This window comes from Sinocyclocheilus anshuiensis, unplaced genomic scaffold (assembly GCF_001515605.1).
Source record: "Sinocyclocheilus anshuiensis isolate Anshui unplaced genomic scaffold, SAMN03320099.WGS_v1.1 scaffold3529, whole genome shotgun sequence".
Lineage (NCBI taxonomy): Eukaryota > Metazoa > Chordata > Actinopteri > Cypriniformes > Cyprinidae > Sinocyclocheilus > Sinocyclocheilus anshuiensis.
In genome coordinates, this window is record NW_015557302.1 from 144,914 (window position 1) to 165,683 (window position 20,770).

The 20,770-nt window shown below is 36.8% G+C and overlaps 1 protein-coding gene across 1 annotated transcript in view; it reads right to left on the reverse strand.

Annotated features, from left to right (window-relative positions):
- LOC107679101 (serine/threonine-protein kinase mTOR-like) overlaps positions 1 to 20,770 on the reverse strand; it is a gene marked incomplete at its 5' end in the record, with an annotated part of 149,964 nt that overhangs the window by 120,088 nt on the left and 9,106 nt on the right. Inside the window, 6 exons of the mRNA XM_016474555.1 lie at positions 2,194 to 2,306; positions 8,129 to 8,296; positions 9,261 to 9,347; positions 12,331 to 12,581; positions 15,853 to 15,982; positions 17,903 to 18,037. Coding sequence (XP_016330041.1) covers positions 2,194 to 2,306; positions 8,129 to 8,296; positions 9,261 to 9,347; positions 12,331 to 12,581; positions 15,853 to 15,982; positions 17,903 to 18,037 — 884 coding nt within the window. The remainder of the gene's footprint in view (positions 1 to 2,193; positions 2,307 to 8,128; positions 8,297 to 9,260; positions 9,348 to 12,330; positions 12,582 to 15,852; positions 15,983 to 17,902; positions 18,038 to 20,770) is intronic.

Sequence of the window (20,770 nt, forward strand, 5' to 3'; positions counted from 1 at the left end):
AAAACTAAATGTGAATAAAACATGTATTGGTGACAGTAAACTGATAAAATCTGAAGTTCTTACAGAACTTCTTATAGATTTTTTTTCTCCACTTTTTTTAGTGTTCATTTTATTGCTAATATAATTATTTGGCTTTGGTATATTAATAGCTTTCAAAAAACATTTGAATCAGTAGAGTAGACACAGTCTGACTGTATTTACTGAGTTTCCTAAGAAACACATCTGCACAGCCAATAAACTCAAACACATTAATAAAATACAATCCATGTCTACCTTTCTCTTCAAAATTCTTTCTTAAACTCAGCTCAACGCTTTATCAGTAAAACAATAGGGATCAAACGCAGATTCTTGTCTGTTAAAAAGGTTTCGCTGAGAGTAATGACAGAGTAACAGCTGGCCAAAGCCGCTGTGTTAATGTGATCCTGTCTTCATAGAGTCTGGGGTTACCTGTTCACATCCATCTTTACCAGTGCTGCGAAAACAATTTCACTACCTCTACTGACCTACGCTTACTCTTCAAGTAAATGTGAACTCAAAATTGAACCCATTTACTTTAATATGTTCTTGATTTCATTGTTCCTCAGTTGTTCATTCACATTATTCCAAAAACAAACAAACAATCTCTGAAACAATTTTTATGAATGGAAAAACAAAATTCCCTTTTCGACTGCTAATAAACACTAACAGAAAATTAAAGTGCTATGAAATGTATATTTTGCTATTTTGTGTATATCATACTGAATTGTTTCAGAAATTAAAACAAAATCTAACATAAGACAGACAAAGGCAACCTAAGAACACACAAAATACAGTTTAAAATTATATAAATATTTATTGCAAAAAAGTTATCTAATACCAACTGGACCTGGGTGAAAATGTATTTGCAGAATCTGTTCAGCTGGACTAGACCAGACCTGACTATTGCCAGTCCTGTTCATTATCTTCAATTGGAAAAAAAAAAACGGCACAGTAGCAAACCTTCCCAGAAGTGACTGACCTTCCTAAATTCCTCCAAAAGCACAACGATGACTCATCCAGGAAGTCACAAAAGACAACATGGAAAGAACTGCAGGCCTCTCTTGCATCAATAAAAGTCACTGTTCATTATGGCTCATCTGAATTTTGCCAAAACATACCTTGATGACCTCAAACAATTTGGGAGAATGTATGGTGGTGGCAGTGTGCTGATGAGGGGAAGCTTTGCTGGTTTAGGGCCTGTGTAACTTGCAATAATTGAGGGAAACATGGATTCTGCCCTCTATCAGAAAATCCTAAAGGAGCATGCAATCAAGACAATGCAGCAAGACAAAGATTCAAAGCACTGGAGTACGTCCACTTCTGAATGGCTCAAAAAAAGCAAAAAAGTTTTGGAGTGACCTAGTCAAAGTCATGACCCAACTAAACCCAATAGTGATGCAATGGCAGGACCTTAAACAGGCAGTTCATGCTGAAAAATCCCTCCAATAAGACCAAACTAAAGCAGTTCTGTAAAGAAGAGTGGGACAAAATTCTGCCTCAGCGCTGTGAAAGACTGATCGGAAGTGTTTGACTGCAGCTAATGCTGCTAAAGGTGGCTCAAACAGATTTAAAGTTTAAGGAGGCAATTAGTTTTTTCCACATAGGTGATAGGTGTTGGCTAACTTAAAAAAAACAAAAAAACAATATATTAAAAAAAAACTATGTTGTATTTCATTATAAAGATCTATAACAATTTAATATGAAATATACAGAAAAAAACAGAAGAAATTAGGATTGGGTCAAATACATTTTCACAGCACTGTAAATATTTAGGCTTTATTTCAGAAAGCTGTTTCATTCAAGTGTGGCTCCTTTCTGATAAGGAACAGCCATTTTCACCATCCAATCAATTCCTTAAGAAATAAAAGCAACCCGTCACCTTACATTCTCTTTCTGAATTAATATATCCTGTTTTACTTGTGATATTACAGCAATAAAATAGGTTGTGAGTGGTGATTTATGTTGACTTCAACCAAAAGCTATATAGTCAAAAATACTCTTTTATAAGAAGTATAGAGTATTAAGTAAAAACTGTCATCCATCCATCATACCAAGTACTTCAGCTATACACAGTTAATGTTTACTTTCGCTACTTCACTGGTTTGAATAACACTTGTTTTAAAGGAAATGTATTTCTTAGGGAGTTTGAGCAGAGCAGAAGATTTTCATACTGACTTGCGGGCCTGCAGGGGGACATCAGGGGCATCGAACAGTTTCACTACGGGTGGCAGCAGTAGGTGGAGGTAGTCATCCAGGTTAGCTCCAAACAGCTGGATGGCCATGAGCAGCTAGGAGACATAAGGAAGAAGTTTGCCTGAAAACTGTGAAAGTGGTGCATCAAGAAGTACATCTCTGCCAAAACCTGTTAAATGAATCAGAGCCATTGCATAGCAACGGGCAAACAGTGACCCACAGTATATAAATACATAATAGAAAATTGATTTATTATTGAGTTATTGAAAAAAATATCACATTTTTGAAGAGTCATGCACATAGCAATGAACACATTAATCATAAAAAAAAACAAAAAAAAACACATCTTCTTAGCCTCCTTTTATTATTAAAGTCGAACAAAAATAAAGATACCCAAAGTGACTTAGAAAAGAGGAATACATCTAAAGCTAAAAGAAAAGGTTGAAAGCATTAGAAACAAAAAAATGCAGTGAGTGAGGTTTAGTGGAGGGCTAGTCACAGACCCCACACAAGGGGTCTGTGACTCCTTTGCAGTAAATTTATAAAGTGACTGGAATGCTACAATGCAAAAAAAATAAAAAATAAAAATAATAATAATATATAAATAAATAAACAAACTTCAATAGTACTTAAAAACAGAGTTCATTTATGCAAAAAATAATTCGTATTATTTTTATATGATATGTGACTCAAGAATATTTTTCCAACTGCGATCAATAATACAAAATGACAAAAAAAAAAGAAAAAGAAAAAAAAACTTAGAGAAATATTGCTACGAGGTGGCCACTTAAACGTATGTGTTTTAGATGCTCTGGGGAAGCACAGTCAAAATCTAGACAGAGCAGCTCACGTGAATGACCGAGCTTTTGTTTTCTTATCTGTCTTGCAACAACTGGCAGGCAGTTTAAGAGCTCCTTCAGGGTGACCTCAGTGCTCCCAGTGACGCAGACGGTGGTTATGGACTCCCCAGAGAGAGAGGACTCATGTGGATGTAGGGCTAAATTACTTGAGTGGGATATGTGGGTTTGGCCAGTAGCTACACACATCTGTCAGGGGCTGAAGACTGGCGGAGAAGACGTCTAATGATTGAGGAGCTCTGGGAAGACTTTCTTTTGAAGTGTGAAGGAGGATTTTCACAGGTCACAGTCTGGCCAGGAACACACACATATATATATATATATATATATATATATGTAATTTTCTGCAAATTAGCTTGATTTATTACATGTTTTTAGGGAATACCTGGCTGACTCTGAGGCATTCTGTGCATAAACTGTTGTCCAGGGCAACCAATTTTCTATACTCATATAGTATAATTTAACTCTCTATGTATATATAATGTGTTTTTTTAAGGGATCTAAAATTAATAATAAACTATTGTCCAGGGCAACCGATTTTCTATACTCATACAGTATCAGTCAACTCTACGCATCCAATTCACACGAATGGACCACCACAGATAGATTACATAGATTTTTACACAAAATGCAAAACTTCAGAGGATTTAACAGCTGGATTTGTTAATGTTTGCAAGGTTCATGGAATTAATCATTTATTATATATTCAAACACTCATTTAAATTAAATGCATATAATGAGTGTGTATGAGAAAGATTTTGCCTTTCGATTACTAATAACAAAAAGACAAATGCTATATTAGTTTTTTATATTTGTTTAGTCTGTGAATATTCACTAGTCTGTGAATACAAAAAAAAAATGTATGCTAAAACTGTTCTGAAATCCAGATCATCAGATGACCTAAATTCAGACAGAAGCTGGTCGTCAGAGGAGCGCGTAAGAAGGTTTTATATGAGATGAGATCATCTGACACCCGAAGGTAAACTCAGCACATACTAAAATAATGTGAAACAGGTGACACAGACAGCAGGCATGAGATTCTTTCACACATTGAATTTGGTAAATTGCCGTAAAATATCCAGATCAATGTTTCAAAACGAGCACAAAACCAGTCTTAAAGGGATAGTTCACCCAAAAATTTAAATTTGATGTTTATCTGCTTACACCCAGGGCATTTCAGATTCCAGATTTTCAAACAGTTGTATCTCAGCCAAATATCGTCCTATCCTAACAAACCATGCATCAATGGAAAGCTTATTTATTCAGCTTCCATGTGATGTATAAATCTCAATTTCGAAAAATTCACACTTAAGACTGGTTTTGTGGTCCAGGGTCACAAATGTGCTATTTGCACAAGCAACAGTGTTTTATCTTTTTACTGCTAAAATACCACTCACACACTAGAACCAAAATATTGGTAAACTCTGTGATGTCCATCAACAGAAATTACCTTTAAACATTGTGCCGTTTTCTTCATACACCCGGATGAGGAGAAGTGCTTTAGTTTTTTTTACTTGTGAGTGACAGATATAAGGGGCTGATCTCACAGACTGCATTTTTGCTTTTAAAAATGAGAGATTCTGCTCAACAGCATTCAACACAGAGCCGCTGAAGAATGGAAAAGAAGACTGGGTCTCGAGATGTGACTCATCTCACAGCGAGACACAGTGCAGTGGTCAAAGACGCCCATCTAGGATATGTTAATTTAGAAAAACAATTACAATTATTACTGTAAACAGCACTGTAATCTCCTCAGCTCTTGGCAAAACTTTATGATTGGCCAAAAGCAAAATTAAGTGAACTCATCCAGACCTCGTATATACTCACATCAGTTGTTCACACATAGCATCATAATGGTAATTTACTGATAATGTTACAAGTTATAGTCCCAGAAAACTGCCAGAACTGACTTATTTTTCTAAAGGTCCTGTTCACATATGATATCTTATGGTAATTTACAAATGAAACTCCATTCACTAGAATCTCTGGATACCTAGTCTGAATTTCATGAATCATAACAACATCTATTTATGCTGCTTACGTCACAGACAGTTCAGTAAGTCTGACAGACAGACAACAACAAGGCTTATCAGCACACCGATCTGATTGGCTATTTGCGTTGTCACCTCTTTATCTCTTGTAAAATCAATTTGATTCAAGGAGTCACAATGCAGTTTCAAAATGATTCTAAATGCATCTCAATTTTTCAGCAACAGCTTCATGGACAATTCTTTGCCAAGTTCGAACAGCTCCGTGAAGCCCCATCAGAACAATCGATCAAAACATTAACAAAATTCATTATCAATTCATTTTCAAGCTGTGCAGTGCAACCTTCATTAGTGACTTGACTGAAATAGCTAAAGGTAGGGTAGGCCATTTTGGAAAGGCTAGCAACAGCAAGTTAGCTTTGAAAGCAAGATTCCACCCTCCCTGCATAATCACTCTGCAAAGCCACGCCTCTTCCAAAATGTGCACAGGCAGACCAGAGGCTAATCAGTGACATGATGAGATGGTGTTGGTGGAGGGTTGAATGCAACTGTCAGATTACCTCATGTCTCATTCACCGGTGAGAAAACATTACAGTACAAAGCACATAATATTACAATAACAACAACGCCTTCCATTCTCGCTCGGTCTGCAATAGTATAATGAACACGCTGATGACAGGGTGTGCAGTAGGGCTGTCAAAATGGCTGAAAAACTATATTCTAATTTTGTTACTAAACTTAAATTTTGTATTCTAACTTAAAGGCACAATATGTAAGATTTTTTTTATTAAAATATCCAAAAACCACTAGAACAGTGTTATATATTTTGCTGACTTGTGTACTTACATTATCCCAAATGTTTCGAAGAATGTTTAAATCCAGAGAAATAAGCAATTTTATCTAGTGACACTAAGCGTGTCCATAGTGTCATTGTGTCGCCTGCCAATGACGTCATAACCCCTCGATTTCCGATTTTGTTTTGTAGAAAACATGGAAACACCAAAGACGCTTTAATATGTTGTGCATTTTAATAGACCGGTGACGACCGCACAGAGTAGCATTATAACAGAACTTTCAAATGTATCTAGTATGATAAAACAGCGCTGCTTTTTTCCCCCACATACACACGACCAGAAGGAGCGGAAGCGGTCGACTGTGGCATAATAAAAGCTCCGCTGCTTTCGAGACGTGTGTCACGCTCGTTCAGCGGCCTCATTTCACTTCGATGGCTTTCAGCCTCACCCTGCTTCATTCTACTACCTTAATAAATCATTAGCTCATCCATGAACATGATTTCTGCCCGAGTCCCGTCGGATTGCATCGGCTGTGGGGATGAAGACGACAACTCCCATGATTCCACACTCAGTCACGGCGTCATCAAACTACACCTTTGTCTCTTTGTTTTTTTTTGAATACGCGCCCTCTAGCGGCGAAAATTACATATTGTGCCTTTAAATATTATCAAATTTCGAATTATATTCGAATTTATAATGCATAATTTCACTTAGGGTGAAGAAAAGCTTTTGGCTTCTCTCCTGAGGCCACAAGAGGGTGCATCGAGCAAAATATTACTAATGCACGTTTATTCAAAGCATAAGAAAACATGATTATCTGTGAAAAAAGTGCATAATGTTTAAAATAATGTTTATAATTCAATTATAATTAATTAAGTTACTTAAACAGCTTTATAGCTGTATATTATACAAAACAGCATCATGTATGTATGTATGCATAGTTTAATACAAAGGGCCGAAAACCAATCACACAGAGTAAATTTAAAAACACGAGTTGCAGTCAGATGGGGAAAAAACCTGCCATAAAGTCTCGAGATATGTTTTTTCAAAGTTGAACTTGCATTAATTTTACATGGCTTTCTAAACATGCGGCTCAATATTACTAATGCACATTTATTCAAAGCATAAGAAAACATGATTATCTGTGAAAAAAGTGCATAATGTTTAAAATAATGTTTATAATTCAATTATAATTAATTAAGTTACTTAAACAGCTTTATAGCTGTATATTATACAAAACAGCATCATGTATGTATGTATGCATAGTTTAATACAAAGGGCCGAAAGTAAATTTTTCATTTCAAAACACGAGTTGCAGTGGGATGGGGAAAAACCCGCGCCATAAGTCTCGAGATATGTTTTTTCAAAGTTAAACCTGCATTAATTGTACATGGCTTTCTAAACATGTGGCTCTTTTGTGCGAGACGCGAGTGCAGCGGTGATAGATGTCCCTCTAGAAAATGCGTGAAATATGAGTTCTGTGTGAACGGCTTGGTTTTAGTCTGCATTCGAATGTGGATTTTTATTTAAATTCAACGAATATTTGAAATTCTATTTTTTTTTGGCAGCCCTAGAATGGCCTATCGTAATCCTCGGACCGAGGAATATGATTGGACAAACATTTTATGGTCCTACGCATGTCACAGACGATATACATATAAATAAATTTTGACCACTTAACTTAGTGATTGCTATTGGGATGTGAAGAGACTTTCAACCAGCTTAACAAAAAATGTTTTTGAACCAAATCACCCACCCTGCCTTTAAAGTAGAAGAGAAACATAAGTTGCTCAAAACACTGTGCTGCTAAATGTGATTAAGGTGTTTTCCACAAGGATACAACTTGTGTTTGAGACTACTGTTTACTGTTGTTATAATGTATTTCCATTTTGCAAAACAGCTCATCTCAACATTAAGTCAGTGATAAAAATGCCTTTGTCATTGTTGCAGTTGTACTCAGCAAGTTTGCATACTCTTTCTTCCCTGTAGTACCAGTGGTATTTGAGCCTGTACTGACGCCTGTTACCCTAGATGCATGAAGTTTATTTACTTATTGCTGCTTCACACCGAAGTTGTTTATTTTTCTTTTATTCCATTCTTTTTCAACTTTGTTTTCCTCTGTTTCCTACTACAGACATTTATATTATCTTGGATTCAATTTCAGTTACATTTCATACATTGTTGGTGGTTCATGATGGCTGTTGCATTTGACCAGTCTGCAGTGAGTTTTAAGTGTTAGAAGTGCTACTTTAACACTCATATCAGAGTGTGCGTATACCTTGATAGTGACGCTACGTCCAGGGCTGTTATCATGCATGAAGACCCGCAGCATATGTGGGATGAGCTGTGGCAGATAGAGTTTGAATTCTCCGCCTAGAGCCACCACAATCTGCTCGATCAGCAAAATAATGGTGTTCTGCATGGGGTTGTTTGGAGTCCAGTATTCCTGCAGAAGAGAAAACACATTATCACAGTGTTCCTTACATGACCAAGATCCACTCCATCTATTATATATACTTTATTAAACAACTACTCAGTAGAGACATTATGCGCATCACCAGTTCACTGGCTCATTACGGTTTAGGAAGCAAGTTATCCGAGTTATCGATTTAGTTGTCTGACTAATCCAGTCCATGATTTAGACTGATGATTCTGCCTCCAATCGGTTCAACAGATTCATTAAAAAGAACTGTCTGAATCAAGTGATTCATTTGCGAATTGACACAATGTTCATTTTAGCATTCATTCAACAAAGTGCAATAGAAAATTGTGCTGAATATGTCAATATATTGCTGCATATAATAATATGTTATTATACTGTTATTATCTTATTTTGCAGCACCCAGGCTTTCTCTGTCATTACATACAACAAACAAATTAACTAACTAATTAAAGTAAGTTAATTACAAAATAACAGTAACAAATAATTCAATAAATATATATTTTAGTGTTATGGCACCGCAAGTTCAACGGTGGTGCTAAATAGCAGCGAAAAAAAAAAAGTAGAATTGGGAGTAGTGATGATGCAAGTGGAATTAAGTGTGAATTAAGCACCTTCATAAAGCAGCCAATATGCTCTACTGGTTGAGTACTAAGAGAGCCACAAATGGACAAAGTGTCAAAGACACTATGTCCTGCCATCAGTTTTATATGGGCTTTGAAGTACCCGTTTCAGGCTGCAGGGCGACAGCAGGGGTCAAAACAAAAGAAACAAGTCTTTGTCTAGTCCACTCAATGGGACTAACACGCCCTGAATTTTAGCACAAAAGAACTGCACAGAAACGATGATGAGAAAAGACAAAAACATTTTTAACAAGCATTTTAAGGGTATCAAGTGCACATTTTTGTTTTTGTGGCCTAATACTTTGTTTTAGAGGAGAATCAAGAAGATGTGTGAACAAGTCTCTCACCCGGATCAGTGTGAAGATGTCATCCATGTATGGCCGGATGTGGATCTTGACGAAGCACACAACCATGCCCATCTGCTGGAAAAGGAACTGAAGAAAAAAGATGAAAATAAGAGAGACGCAAAGGGATGACAGGAGAGGTACAACCAAAACTTCTAAAATCAGAAATACTGTACGATTTACGATTTAACTTTACTGTCAGACAAAGTCTGAAATTTATCTTGCGGTACAGTAGGTTCACTCACAATTACAAGTACATTAAACTTGATTTGATGTTAGGTTCAAGTTAAACAAATATTCCAGGTTGTCACGATCTCTAGCTGGAGTGCCCATGAGTTCCGCTAGAGGGCACCCCATCCTGTACGGTTTACCACTCACCCCGGACTCCATTTCCCATAATCCTCTGCCTGGACACATCATCAATTGCAATCACCTGTCTTTCATCAGATCTCATAGTCAGTTCACAGCTGTCTCACATTAGAAGGACTTTAAAAGTACCACACACACGCTCTGACTTTGCTGGTGATTGAATGTACGTTTTCCTAGTGTCCCATGAGTTCCTTGTTTTTCCAAGTTTCCTAGTTTTGCCTTGCCTTAGTGTTTTGATCGTGGACAGTTTCCTTGACTCTGATTGTTTGCTACCTGCCTGTACCTTCACCTGTTCCATGGATTACTCTTTTGCCATTGCCTTGGATGTGATTGTTTGCTGATGTTTGACCCTGCCTGTTTCGACCACGCTCTCTTTTAATAAAGCCTGCAATTGGATCCCCACTCCGTTGTCGCCTCCATCGTTACACGGGTATAGAATTTTTATTTTTAATATAAAATTCTATAATTTTAGAAAATTAAATCAACTGATCAAATAATAAATACAATTTTCAAAATGGCAGCTCAAATGATGAATCAAATGTTAAATGGAATTGTATTTTCTAATTTGATGAAGCACTAACTAGAACAAAAATAAAATGAAATACAATGTTTGTGTTTGATATTTAATTGATCAATCTAGTGTTCAAATGATAAATCAACTGTTTAAAATAAAACAAATTACAAATCAATTGCTCAAACGGACAATGCACAGGGACCAAAGTGGCTGGACCAGGCCTCCTCGGGGCGCCAACACAAGTTAGGAAGACTATCTCACAATATTCCCATGTAGACCACGTTCTTAATTAATCCTGTAGAATCTAGTGACTTATTCCACTTAGACTACTTCACACTTGCTTCCTTGTATTGAGTCTACTGGAGCTTGACACAAAGCTAATATGATGATTTAATGAAATTCAAGGTTTGAGAAATTTTACTGTACCAATTATTTATAGACCCTAGAACTTAACATAAAACTAACAAGCCTGCATTCTTTTGAGAAATCTTGTAAAACCCGGCTCATAAGAGTTGTTTGTTTGTGAACTGGACAACACTGGTTGCACTTTGTTTTTGATTAATTATGATGAATGTTGCTACGTCTCGGGTCCAGGAGAATAACACCGGACTGCTTGTATTCTTTCTTTTTATTTATTATTATTTTTTATTTTTATGTTCAATAGACACCATCAGCACACAACATCAAAAAGGAAGCGAATGGGCTTCAGGGTTGGGCCAAGGACAAAATAACAAACAAAACTGAATCTACCTTTTCCAGAAGAAAACTTACTACCCTAAAAAAAGAAAAATTCTAAACAAAAATACAGGGACTGAATAGGAAAGTAAATTAATGGTTAATGGTGGGGAATGTTAGAAGTGATAATGCACTAATTACAAGAAAGTATCACTAGCTGCACAAAACATCATGGTATGCAGTTAAAAAACACAGCAGTAGAAACTGACTTCTGAAGCAGCAAAGCAGGTAAAATATTGATCCTCAGAAGTTGTTATATGCAACCAGCCTAGCCAACCATACCATGACCATGTTTGATTGAGTGACTTGTCTTTTGTGATGTCAATTTGAGCATTTGATTTATCATTTAAGAACTGATTAAAAGTTTAATTTTGACAGGTTTATACTGAATTGATAATGAAAATGAAATATCAAAACTAATTAGATAAAGTTTCACAAGATAAACTTTAAATAGTCTGAAAAAAGAAAGTCATTGCTAGCATGATGTTGAATTTTGGTAGCTTGTTTTTAACAAGTTAAGCAGGTTGCTGGTGTTTTAGCGTTTACCTAAGCATGATGATAGTCATGTATGCTAAGTGTGATGACTCGTGTTTTTAATACGAGTTCCATTTTTAAAAGTTGCTTTGTGTATTCCAGGCTTAAGTGCAAACAACCTCAAGGTATGACTTGAGTTTGGTAGATATAGGAGTTAAATTAGAATAAATAAATAAGAATAAGTTTAAACAGCAATCTTTGCCAACTCAACATAATGTTTCATTTTATTTTTGTTGCAGTTTATGCTTCTCCAAATGAGGAAATTAAATTGCATTTAAGCATTTAATTTATTTGAGAAGCTAGAAGTATTTAATTTATTATTTGATCATTTGAGCATTTGATTTTAATTTTGTTAGGAAAAAAACTTCCATATCCAAGTTCAGCTCAACTGAGTTTAATTTAAACCGCTTTATAGCTCAAATAATACACAAGTTTTAACAGAAGAATTAAATACGTTTACAAAATTATCTTCACATTTCTGCATTTAAATTCTTCAAAACTAAATCACCTAAAAAAACAAAAACTAATTCACTTTCACTGTAATTGCCTCACTGTAACCTTATTTGTTTATTTTTTTTAATTTACATTATGTCGATTCAGCTTAACCTCTACTGAACCTGGAATATTCTTCAAAACCAGTTGAATTTCACTCACTTTGTCACTTAGATTAATTAACCTAATTAATGGAAAAACAGGTTAAATGTTGCAATGCGTCGGCAAAGCATCAGCAAGTATGTTTGTGCACTTCCATGCCATACATTACTGTGCAGCTGCTTGAAAGCAATCTTTATAAGCCACTATGAAAAATAAAGGTGACTTGACATTTCTGGCTTTCATATGATTTATGTTTTAACATTCTATTTAAAATCTATTTAAAATTTTTGAGGAGAATACCACCTTATTTCTGTGATAGCAGCGTACCTCTCTGATGCTGGCATCACACACTCTGATGACGTTGAGAAAGGTGGGCATAACTTGAGGCAGGAACTGCACACATTTCAGTCCGAGCGATTTGAAAATGAAGGTGACGGCTTGCACCACCATGGTGTGATGATTGGACAGCGACGGGTCACGCAGGATGCGCATCAGAGTCACTATGGCAACTGCTGGGTAAAACTCGTCTAGTGGCAGGTTGCCCATGTTGACCAGCATCTCACTGGTACTGTAGTCAGCTGTTCAGAAAAACATCATCCAAAATGTCAAATGTGACAAAAGTCATTACATTTTGCAAGAAGAATTTTAAGCCTTTCATTTGGGTGGTCACTTCAGAGTTTGTTGTTTGCTTACCTTATGTTTGCAATTCAGCTGTGAAACTAGTAAAGTCATACACAAAAAGTTACATTTAATATCTTTAAGATACTAAAATGCACCCTGTAGAGGTAAATAGGGTACAAATGTGTATCCCAGTGTTCCCAACACCTTTTAAAAAGTAATTTAAGGAATAAAAACATGAAGATATCAGAGCAGTTAGTAAATTGCAGGATTCGTGGTTGCACAACTACAGTACAGTATGTGACCCAGGAGGCAGCGCGGCCTGCTACTGACCGCTTCCTACAGTCATAAAACTCTACCACACATACCTCTGTTAAAAACAAACTATATCTGTGTGTGTATATATCTGAATGATGTAATGCAGTCATCTGTTTCCCATACACAGCAGGCCGTGCCGTAAAATATATGTGCCATTTGATGTGGGGTTAACAGGCGATCTGGAATTGTTTGACTGCGCTTAAGGGTTTCAAGTCCTTTCATTTGGTTTACAGTGGCAGACACTGGGGTGTCTAAGGACCTGTTTCCACCTGGTATTAATATGAATTGTCGGAGATCTGATCACAAGCGGTCATCCGAGACACATTGCTGTTTCTACCTCCTGTGACCACTCACTCATTCGCTTTAGAGAGCGTGCATGAAAGATGGAAATTAATGCAACATACTACACCATTTTGAGACAGACTCTTTCAAAATAATTGTTTAAAATACACTGCGCACTAAAAACGTGACGCAGAGTGCTGAACAGTCTACATGCTTATTAGGATTATTATGGTAATCTACAGACAGTGCATAAAGACGGCCAGAACCATATGCTTCTCATGATGTGCATTCTTCCCCCGATCTTGGCAGAATATTATATAAAAATATTCTGATAGTCTTTCCTGAACTAGTCAGTCCAGTCAGTAAATGAAAAGACAGGAAAAACTGTGACAGACTAAATTCAAAAGAATTGGTAACATCTCCAAGATGATTTTCAGAAATCTATCTGCAAAGCTACCTTAAAAACTATGTGCAAATGTACCTTGAACAAAAGCTGTTTTAAGGCAAAAGGTGGTCACACCAAATATCGATGTGATTTAGTAAACAGAAGTTAATAGAAATAATGACATTATTTTTAGGAACATCAAAGTGTTTCACAGTACTGTAACTTCTAGAAATGCTGCCAAAGCTCTTATGGATTCAGTCTATCTCAGTTTTCTTCTGTCTTCTCATGAGAGTCATAGTATGTGCTTATATTTAAGAAATAAAATACCAGTAATAAAAGTATTCTAAAGAAGCTACTGACCAAAATGATTCAAGATCCTGACAGCTACATATACACTTTTTTTCTGCCCACCATTAACATCACTCACTGAGCTCACCTTCAGCTAATAAAACTTCCCATTGCTCTATTATTACAATAAGAGGGTCAGCAGGCAGTTCTCTGCCTGTGAGAAGAGGCTTTCTCAAAGTGGGACTAGAGTAAAAGTGCAGATCCAGACAGAGCTGCCCCAGACGGTAACCTGTACTTTATCCCCAATGCATCACTCGGGAGATATCCACACTTCCTGCAGCACGCTTCTTTATGAAGCCCTGCTTTTAAAACTATTAATTCTCTCTGCTGCGTAACAGGAGAGGGTCTGAGCTGGTGGACTCTGATACTCTGAACAACGGCCAAAGAGGCCAGACACATGCCATGAGGAGCTTTAATGACCGCTTTAATGGCATCTGACTCGAAGCAGTGCATGCCTGTTGATGGCACCATCACAGTGACATACAGTATGCGATTTAAGTACCGCGAGAACGATTTGAGAGCTACTCATTTTGCGCAGCTTTCCCAGAGCAGGTGCACAAACTGTGCATGTTGTTGACATGCGTTTCACGATTGGCTGGATTCAGTGTTTATTCTTGTTTAGTGTTTATTCTGACACCTTCAGTTTCGCCAATGCTCTTAAATCTGTTTATATAACTTAAATCTTTTTCATAAAACTATCATGTAATCTTAATGTTATATTGTCATGTTTATCAAAACAAAACATACAAATATAGACCCTACTTTACTTAAATAGTATTGATTTGTTTAACTTTATTCTTGTACATATAGGCGCTGTATTAAGCAATACAAAAAGTATTGAATGAAAAGTGTTTCTGTTGCTATGTTAAAAAGTCTAAAACTTCTGTGTATTCGACAAATATTGCATCTAAGCCACTTCATCTGTAATGAAGTACGCAAACACAGCACGAACGTCACAACAGTGAGCAAAAAATGTGCACATGACGTGCAATGAACATGATGGCTTCGTTTTCAACTCCTCCCCCAACTGCAAATGGCAAATCATGCCGATCGGTTAAATCAAGCTGCAGCCAATTTCAAACACACCTAATAGCATCAGGGCAATGGTGATTGGCTGATGGCACCGCAAGACATTGCACAGTCCCAAACCCTTCACTAGCAGCATTTTAACTTAGTTAACATGATCCCTTTGTTTGACTAAAGGTTAATGCTTTTATAGTAGTTTCAACCCAATAATGACAATTTAGACTAATTTAAGACAATTGTTTGTAGAGAAAAATAATACAAACATGCTTTAACAAAAATATGAGCTTCATATTTCTGCTTTTTTACCCCAAAAATGCAGAATGTCCCACAAACCTCTAGTATAAATATGTACATATTTTTCTCTAACTGAAGAGCAAGACAAGATCATTTTCTGTGGTATCTAACGATATGCCATGAATGCTGTTAACTGGTATTGAAAAAAACATTTCATTAAGGTTCTGGGCTGAGGATTAGCAGACACGTTTTACTTGGGCACTGTGTTCACAACAGTGGGAGAGGAAACGTCTTTATTTGATAACTGAGAACTGTTTGTTCTGACTTTATGGTATGGATTTGCAAAAACATTTCCAAAGAGAAAGTCACAAAGAAAGGGATGAAACACAAAGCTTTGTGAAAGGCCAAACAATCTGAGCCAACATGTGAGCGCACGCTAGTTCTGGCTCTGTCTTTGGAAAGGGACATTTGTGTATGAAGATGTGCTCTGTTTGCTCTGGAGAATGTGTGTCTTAGATGAGCAAAATCTTATGTGCATCTGTAATTAATTGTGTTGATGTGAACTCACATTAATGTGATTAGAGCCCACTGTGTCTAGGCATGCATGCTCAAACAAGTATACGGGTGTGTCTGATTACCTGAATCCTGGCTGGACTTGGACTCTGAGAGGCTGACGGCTGAAGCATCACGAGACTGGTCAATCATACCGATGTTCACCTTGTGTTTGTAGGGATCCAGAGCTCCAAGTAGACCTAACACACGTATGGCCTAACAAAGGCGACAGAACCTCAAAGTCAGTTTAAAATGCAAGAGGTTTCATATTCTAGAGCAGTGGTTCCCAACTAATGAGCTGACAAGTTGAATTAGGTTTGTTTGATTAAGCAGACAGTGTTGGGATACTCCAGGAACATGGTTGGGAACCACTATTCTAGGGTACATATTGGGCTGCATCTGAAAGCTTAGGCATCTGACTTGTTGCCCTGCTACCCTATCAGGCAATAATTTAGCAGTCAGCGTTTGAAGATGAAGGTACCTTGTGAAACTGATTTCTGATATTTACACACAAATTGACTACTAACTGCAACTTTCAGACTCCATCTTTATGTTTAGCTCAACTGTCATGGAATGGAAAGCACAGCATTGTGGGATACCATAGGCAATGAAGGACACATCTGTATCTATATGCTGCCTTGAAAAATCGATCAGATGAAGGTATGACATGAGCAGGATGTGACATGAGCTTTGAATTTGGACATGTTACATCCTGAGCATGTTGCCTTCCTACTTCCTTATGCAGGGCCGGACTGTAGGGGTGGGCGATATAACCTCAAAATTATATCACGATATTTCAAAAATATTTGCGATAACGATATTTATGACGATTTAGAAAAAAAAACATGGAACAACGTTTTATTGGTGATTGCAGCTGGCAGGCAGCAGCATTTATTAGTGCAAACAAAATGAAGGGCATTTTCCATCCTTTTCCAATGAGCTACTGTCATCGATGACAGACTACCTAATTCGAAGTGTAAATCTATTGTCATAAGGTGGCAGCAGCAGCTGTGTGTTTGACTTGAAGCAGACCGATCATATGACGTCAAAATACCGCGAGAGTGACTTACCCCTTATTTACCCCTAATTTACACTGCACAACTGCGGCGCATTATGGCTCTGACGCGGCCACTCTAGTCAATGCTTGTGTTTACACCAGCGGAGCCGCGGCACGTTTCAGAAGCAGCTCTCCGCGCTGCTTTCGCTAAAGATATGCGCTTCACTTATATGAATAATTAAAGGTTTTTGAACTGCACCTTCACTTCCCTTTTCTTAATTTTCCCCAATATCTCTGTCTCTTCCTCTTTTTTCTTGTACCTGTCAATTCTTCACCAGCAGGTCTACTGTTATGAACAGAAGAACTGTGTCCACCTTGTTGCAAAACAACCACCTCATTGCAATTCAAGACTAACCAGTCAAGACTAACCGATTTATGATTTATTATCGATTCATTATCGAATGAGAAAATCGGAAATGATGACTTTGGTACATTGGGAAGGAAAAAATATAAAATATTAATAATAATAATAATAACTAAAAAAACAAACAAACAAAAAAAACAGGACAGCAGGTCAAATTCAGCCGCCAGGCCTGCTACAGAGGCAGGATTTTTTCAGCTTTCAGACACAGCCTCAGTGTCCCACAAAATATTTGAAACAAATCCCATGTCCTATTTAACATAGATAGCAAGTGGTTAGATAAGTAGTTTTAAGTACATGATATGCATGTACACTCTTATATAAAAATGACAAATTATCACACTACAGCGTAATTGGCATGATCTGTTTTACTTATAACCAATTTATGGTAAAAAAAAAAAAATGTAATGATTAACTATAATTACCAAAACTTAATTTTTAGCTGTGTCTCATATTTTGCATACACCCATGTTACTGCTTAATTTTCCCCATTAAAAAATAAATAAATAAAATAAAAGTATACAAACATTCAATTTTCTTAGTTTTTATACAAATTGTGCTGACTGCATTAATCAAGCTCATTACATAAATAAATAAATAAAAATCTAAATTTTGGAAAAACATCACTTGAACATTGTTTGAAGCACTTCCTTTCAAATAACTGTTGCACCCACATTCGTGGAAACTGGCATTCAATGACAGGAGCCGAAATCAGTACCTCTCTCCTAATCCCCTGGTTCTGTTCTGTCTTCAGGAAGTTGAGTAGCACCTCCAGGAGAGACGGATACTTCCTGTATGGCTCCACCACATACCCAGTACTGGCTACTTGTTGACCCAGAGTCCAAAGTGCCACCTGGTGGGAGAGAAGATGATCAGTGTGTTATTGTGTACATTAACATCTTTCATTTATTCATTTAGCAGGTGCTTTTATGCAAAGTGACTTAGTTTTTGGAGTCAGTAGGATGTAGTTAAGTGCTCACAGAATTTTTGAGTTGTTTCTTGAATATTGTCAGGGATTCGGCTGTCTGGATAGGTGTACTTGCATATTTTATGTATTTTTTTTACTTTAATACATTCTGTTTGGTCTTTAACACTCCTAAATGCTGTGTCATTAAATTAGCTTCACTATTCATTTATTAGTTTTATTAGATAGCGTTTTTAATGAGGAAAAATGATTGAGTGCTGTTTTATTGAGAAAACATCTTTTAAGATTGATCCAGAAAGTCAAATAAAGCCCCAGACACAGTTCAGAGCAGGTAAAGTATTTAGTTACATGAGCTTCTGTGAACTTCGGGTAACCTAAAACTAACTAAATCATCCAAACTCTATAACACTCCTGATTGCTGAAGCAGAATCCGACAATGTCATACCAAGAATGAAAGCCTTGTGTAAAGTTGTGTAAACGTTAAAGACATTGGACTGCACCTCATAACAGTACTGTAAAACCTTTCAGACTCAAAGCATGCACTCTAGAGTGCCTCCAAATATTACTGAAATACACAAGTACATCAGACTGTTTCCATAGTTTTTTTACGGAGGAAAGTGGAAAGGAGAGTGCTTTTCATTAGGGGTGCGCTGATCAAGATTATTGAGGCCGATCACCGATTGCCGATCACAGAAAGCAGTATCTGCCGATACCGATCCTGATCTTTTTAAAGCATTTTTTTTAATCATTTATAACTATTTATAGTGATACTCCAATCAGGATTTTTAGACATTTATTCAGGGCCTGAATTTCATTTTTGAAAATGGGGTGAATTCCCCTCTTAAGTGACTCTTGTGAGAGGGGAAGCAGCTTTCACACAGGAGTCCGCTACTGATCCGTGGCTGTTCACCACAAACACAACATTTATCCATTGTTTTGATTTCAAATCCAAACATTGTCACTGAAAATGCTTTTTCTGCATTGCAATTTTTTTTTTTTACACAGTACAGTAATACAATCTTTCACAGACATGTTTAACCATAATAAATATAAGCAACACATTATTCGATGCTTTTTACTTTTGCATTTAATTCTAGATTTATATATTAGAATGCTCAAGCAAGTGGCAAAACATTTAAACTGCTTTTCTTACGTTATCATCTATTATTGTCTTTTTTTATCTAAAAGTTTTCTTTATCTTTATCTTCTTTCCCTTTAAACCTAGCCAAAAAGCCATATGTGTTGACTGTGAAACACAGTAGACTTTAATAATATGCATTTATGGTGTAATTACTACATTTTCGTATCAATCCATGTTCATATTTACTGCAAACAATGCGCTGTTACTTTAATTCAGACTCGTGTGGAAACGATCTCTGCACTGCTGCAGACGCACCGCTCCTGAACACACTGCCGGACCGCAACCGTGTGCAGTGAACGCTTTAATCCGTTAACATGAGCGTGGAAAAAATACGCACTGCAAACGGAGTAATGTGAACCGTAATGTGAGCGTGGTGTGTGCGCTGCCAGTGTACATGAGTGCACGGTCTCCAGGAGAACGCGCGAGCGCTGAATGGTTAAACACTGGCAAGAATTAAAAAGTAATGCAGTTTATAAACTTTAGTGACAATGTGACACTGCCTTGATTGTGCAAGTGACAGTTCCTGTGTCAACTGTGCAGCGTGCAGCTCGCTTATAGACAGACGCGATTGTGTGGTTATTTGAAGCCATTTGTGTATTCTGAGAGAATGCGCGTGCGCGGTGATTCACTCACACTGTTTGTGAAATTACGTCTCACACAAGGTTTTCAAATTAAGTTATTTAATGAAGAAATATGACGGTGAGTACCTCACCTTCAGCATTATAATTATTTCACCCGCGCCGGACAGAAACCGAGACGGTGCCGCTGCATGTCGTGCCAAACCTCTCACGGCAGCGTCATCAGCTTCAGATCGTTTTTTTGAGATCAGCTTTTTAGAGACCGCTGATCAATCATCCCAAAGTGATTATCGGCCGATAGTGATCGGTAGCCGATCAATCGTTACCTACTTTTCATTACCCATATTGCTTTGCAAAAGACAAAAAACAAATTGCTTCACAGAGTAAAAATATAAATCTTGTGTCTATAAGAACATTAAAGTAGTTTTTTTTTCTGTTAACAACAGCATAAGCTCACCCTCCCAGGTTGAGAGAAAAAGAAAAGGTTTTAAAGCTACGATATGTTTTTGATTAAAAAATAGTAATGATAATAATAATAGCAAAATGTTATTAATGAGAGTGCAAAACCAAAAGAAAAAACTTTTCCAAACCATGTCTTTACCTGAATACATTTTGATAAACCTATAAGAATTATTCATATTTAAGAACTGTTGGGACAGATTTCATACATTTGCATATATTTGTTTTTCATCACATTTGGTGCAGGCAACTATAGATAATGCTGTTGCTCTTTATTGCTGGCCAAGGTACTGAAGGACATTGAGCAGGTGTTGATATATAAATGTGGGTGGTCATATGAAGAGTTCATTTGCAAAAACCGATAAACGCCACTTTAAAAAAAAAAATGAGCTGATTGCCGTGCATTATTCTCCACATATAGCGCGATCTGAACCCTAAACATGTTTTGTCAAAAAAGCCGGTTTTGTCCACTTTCAAGGCATC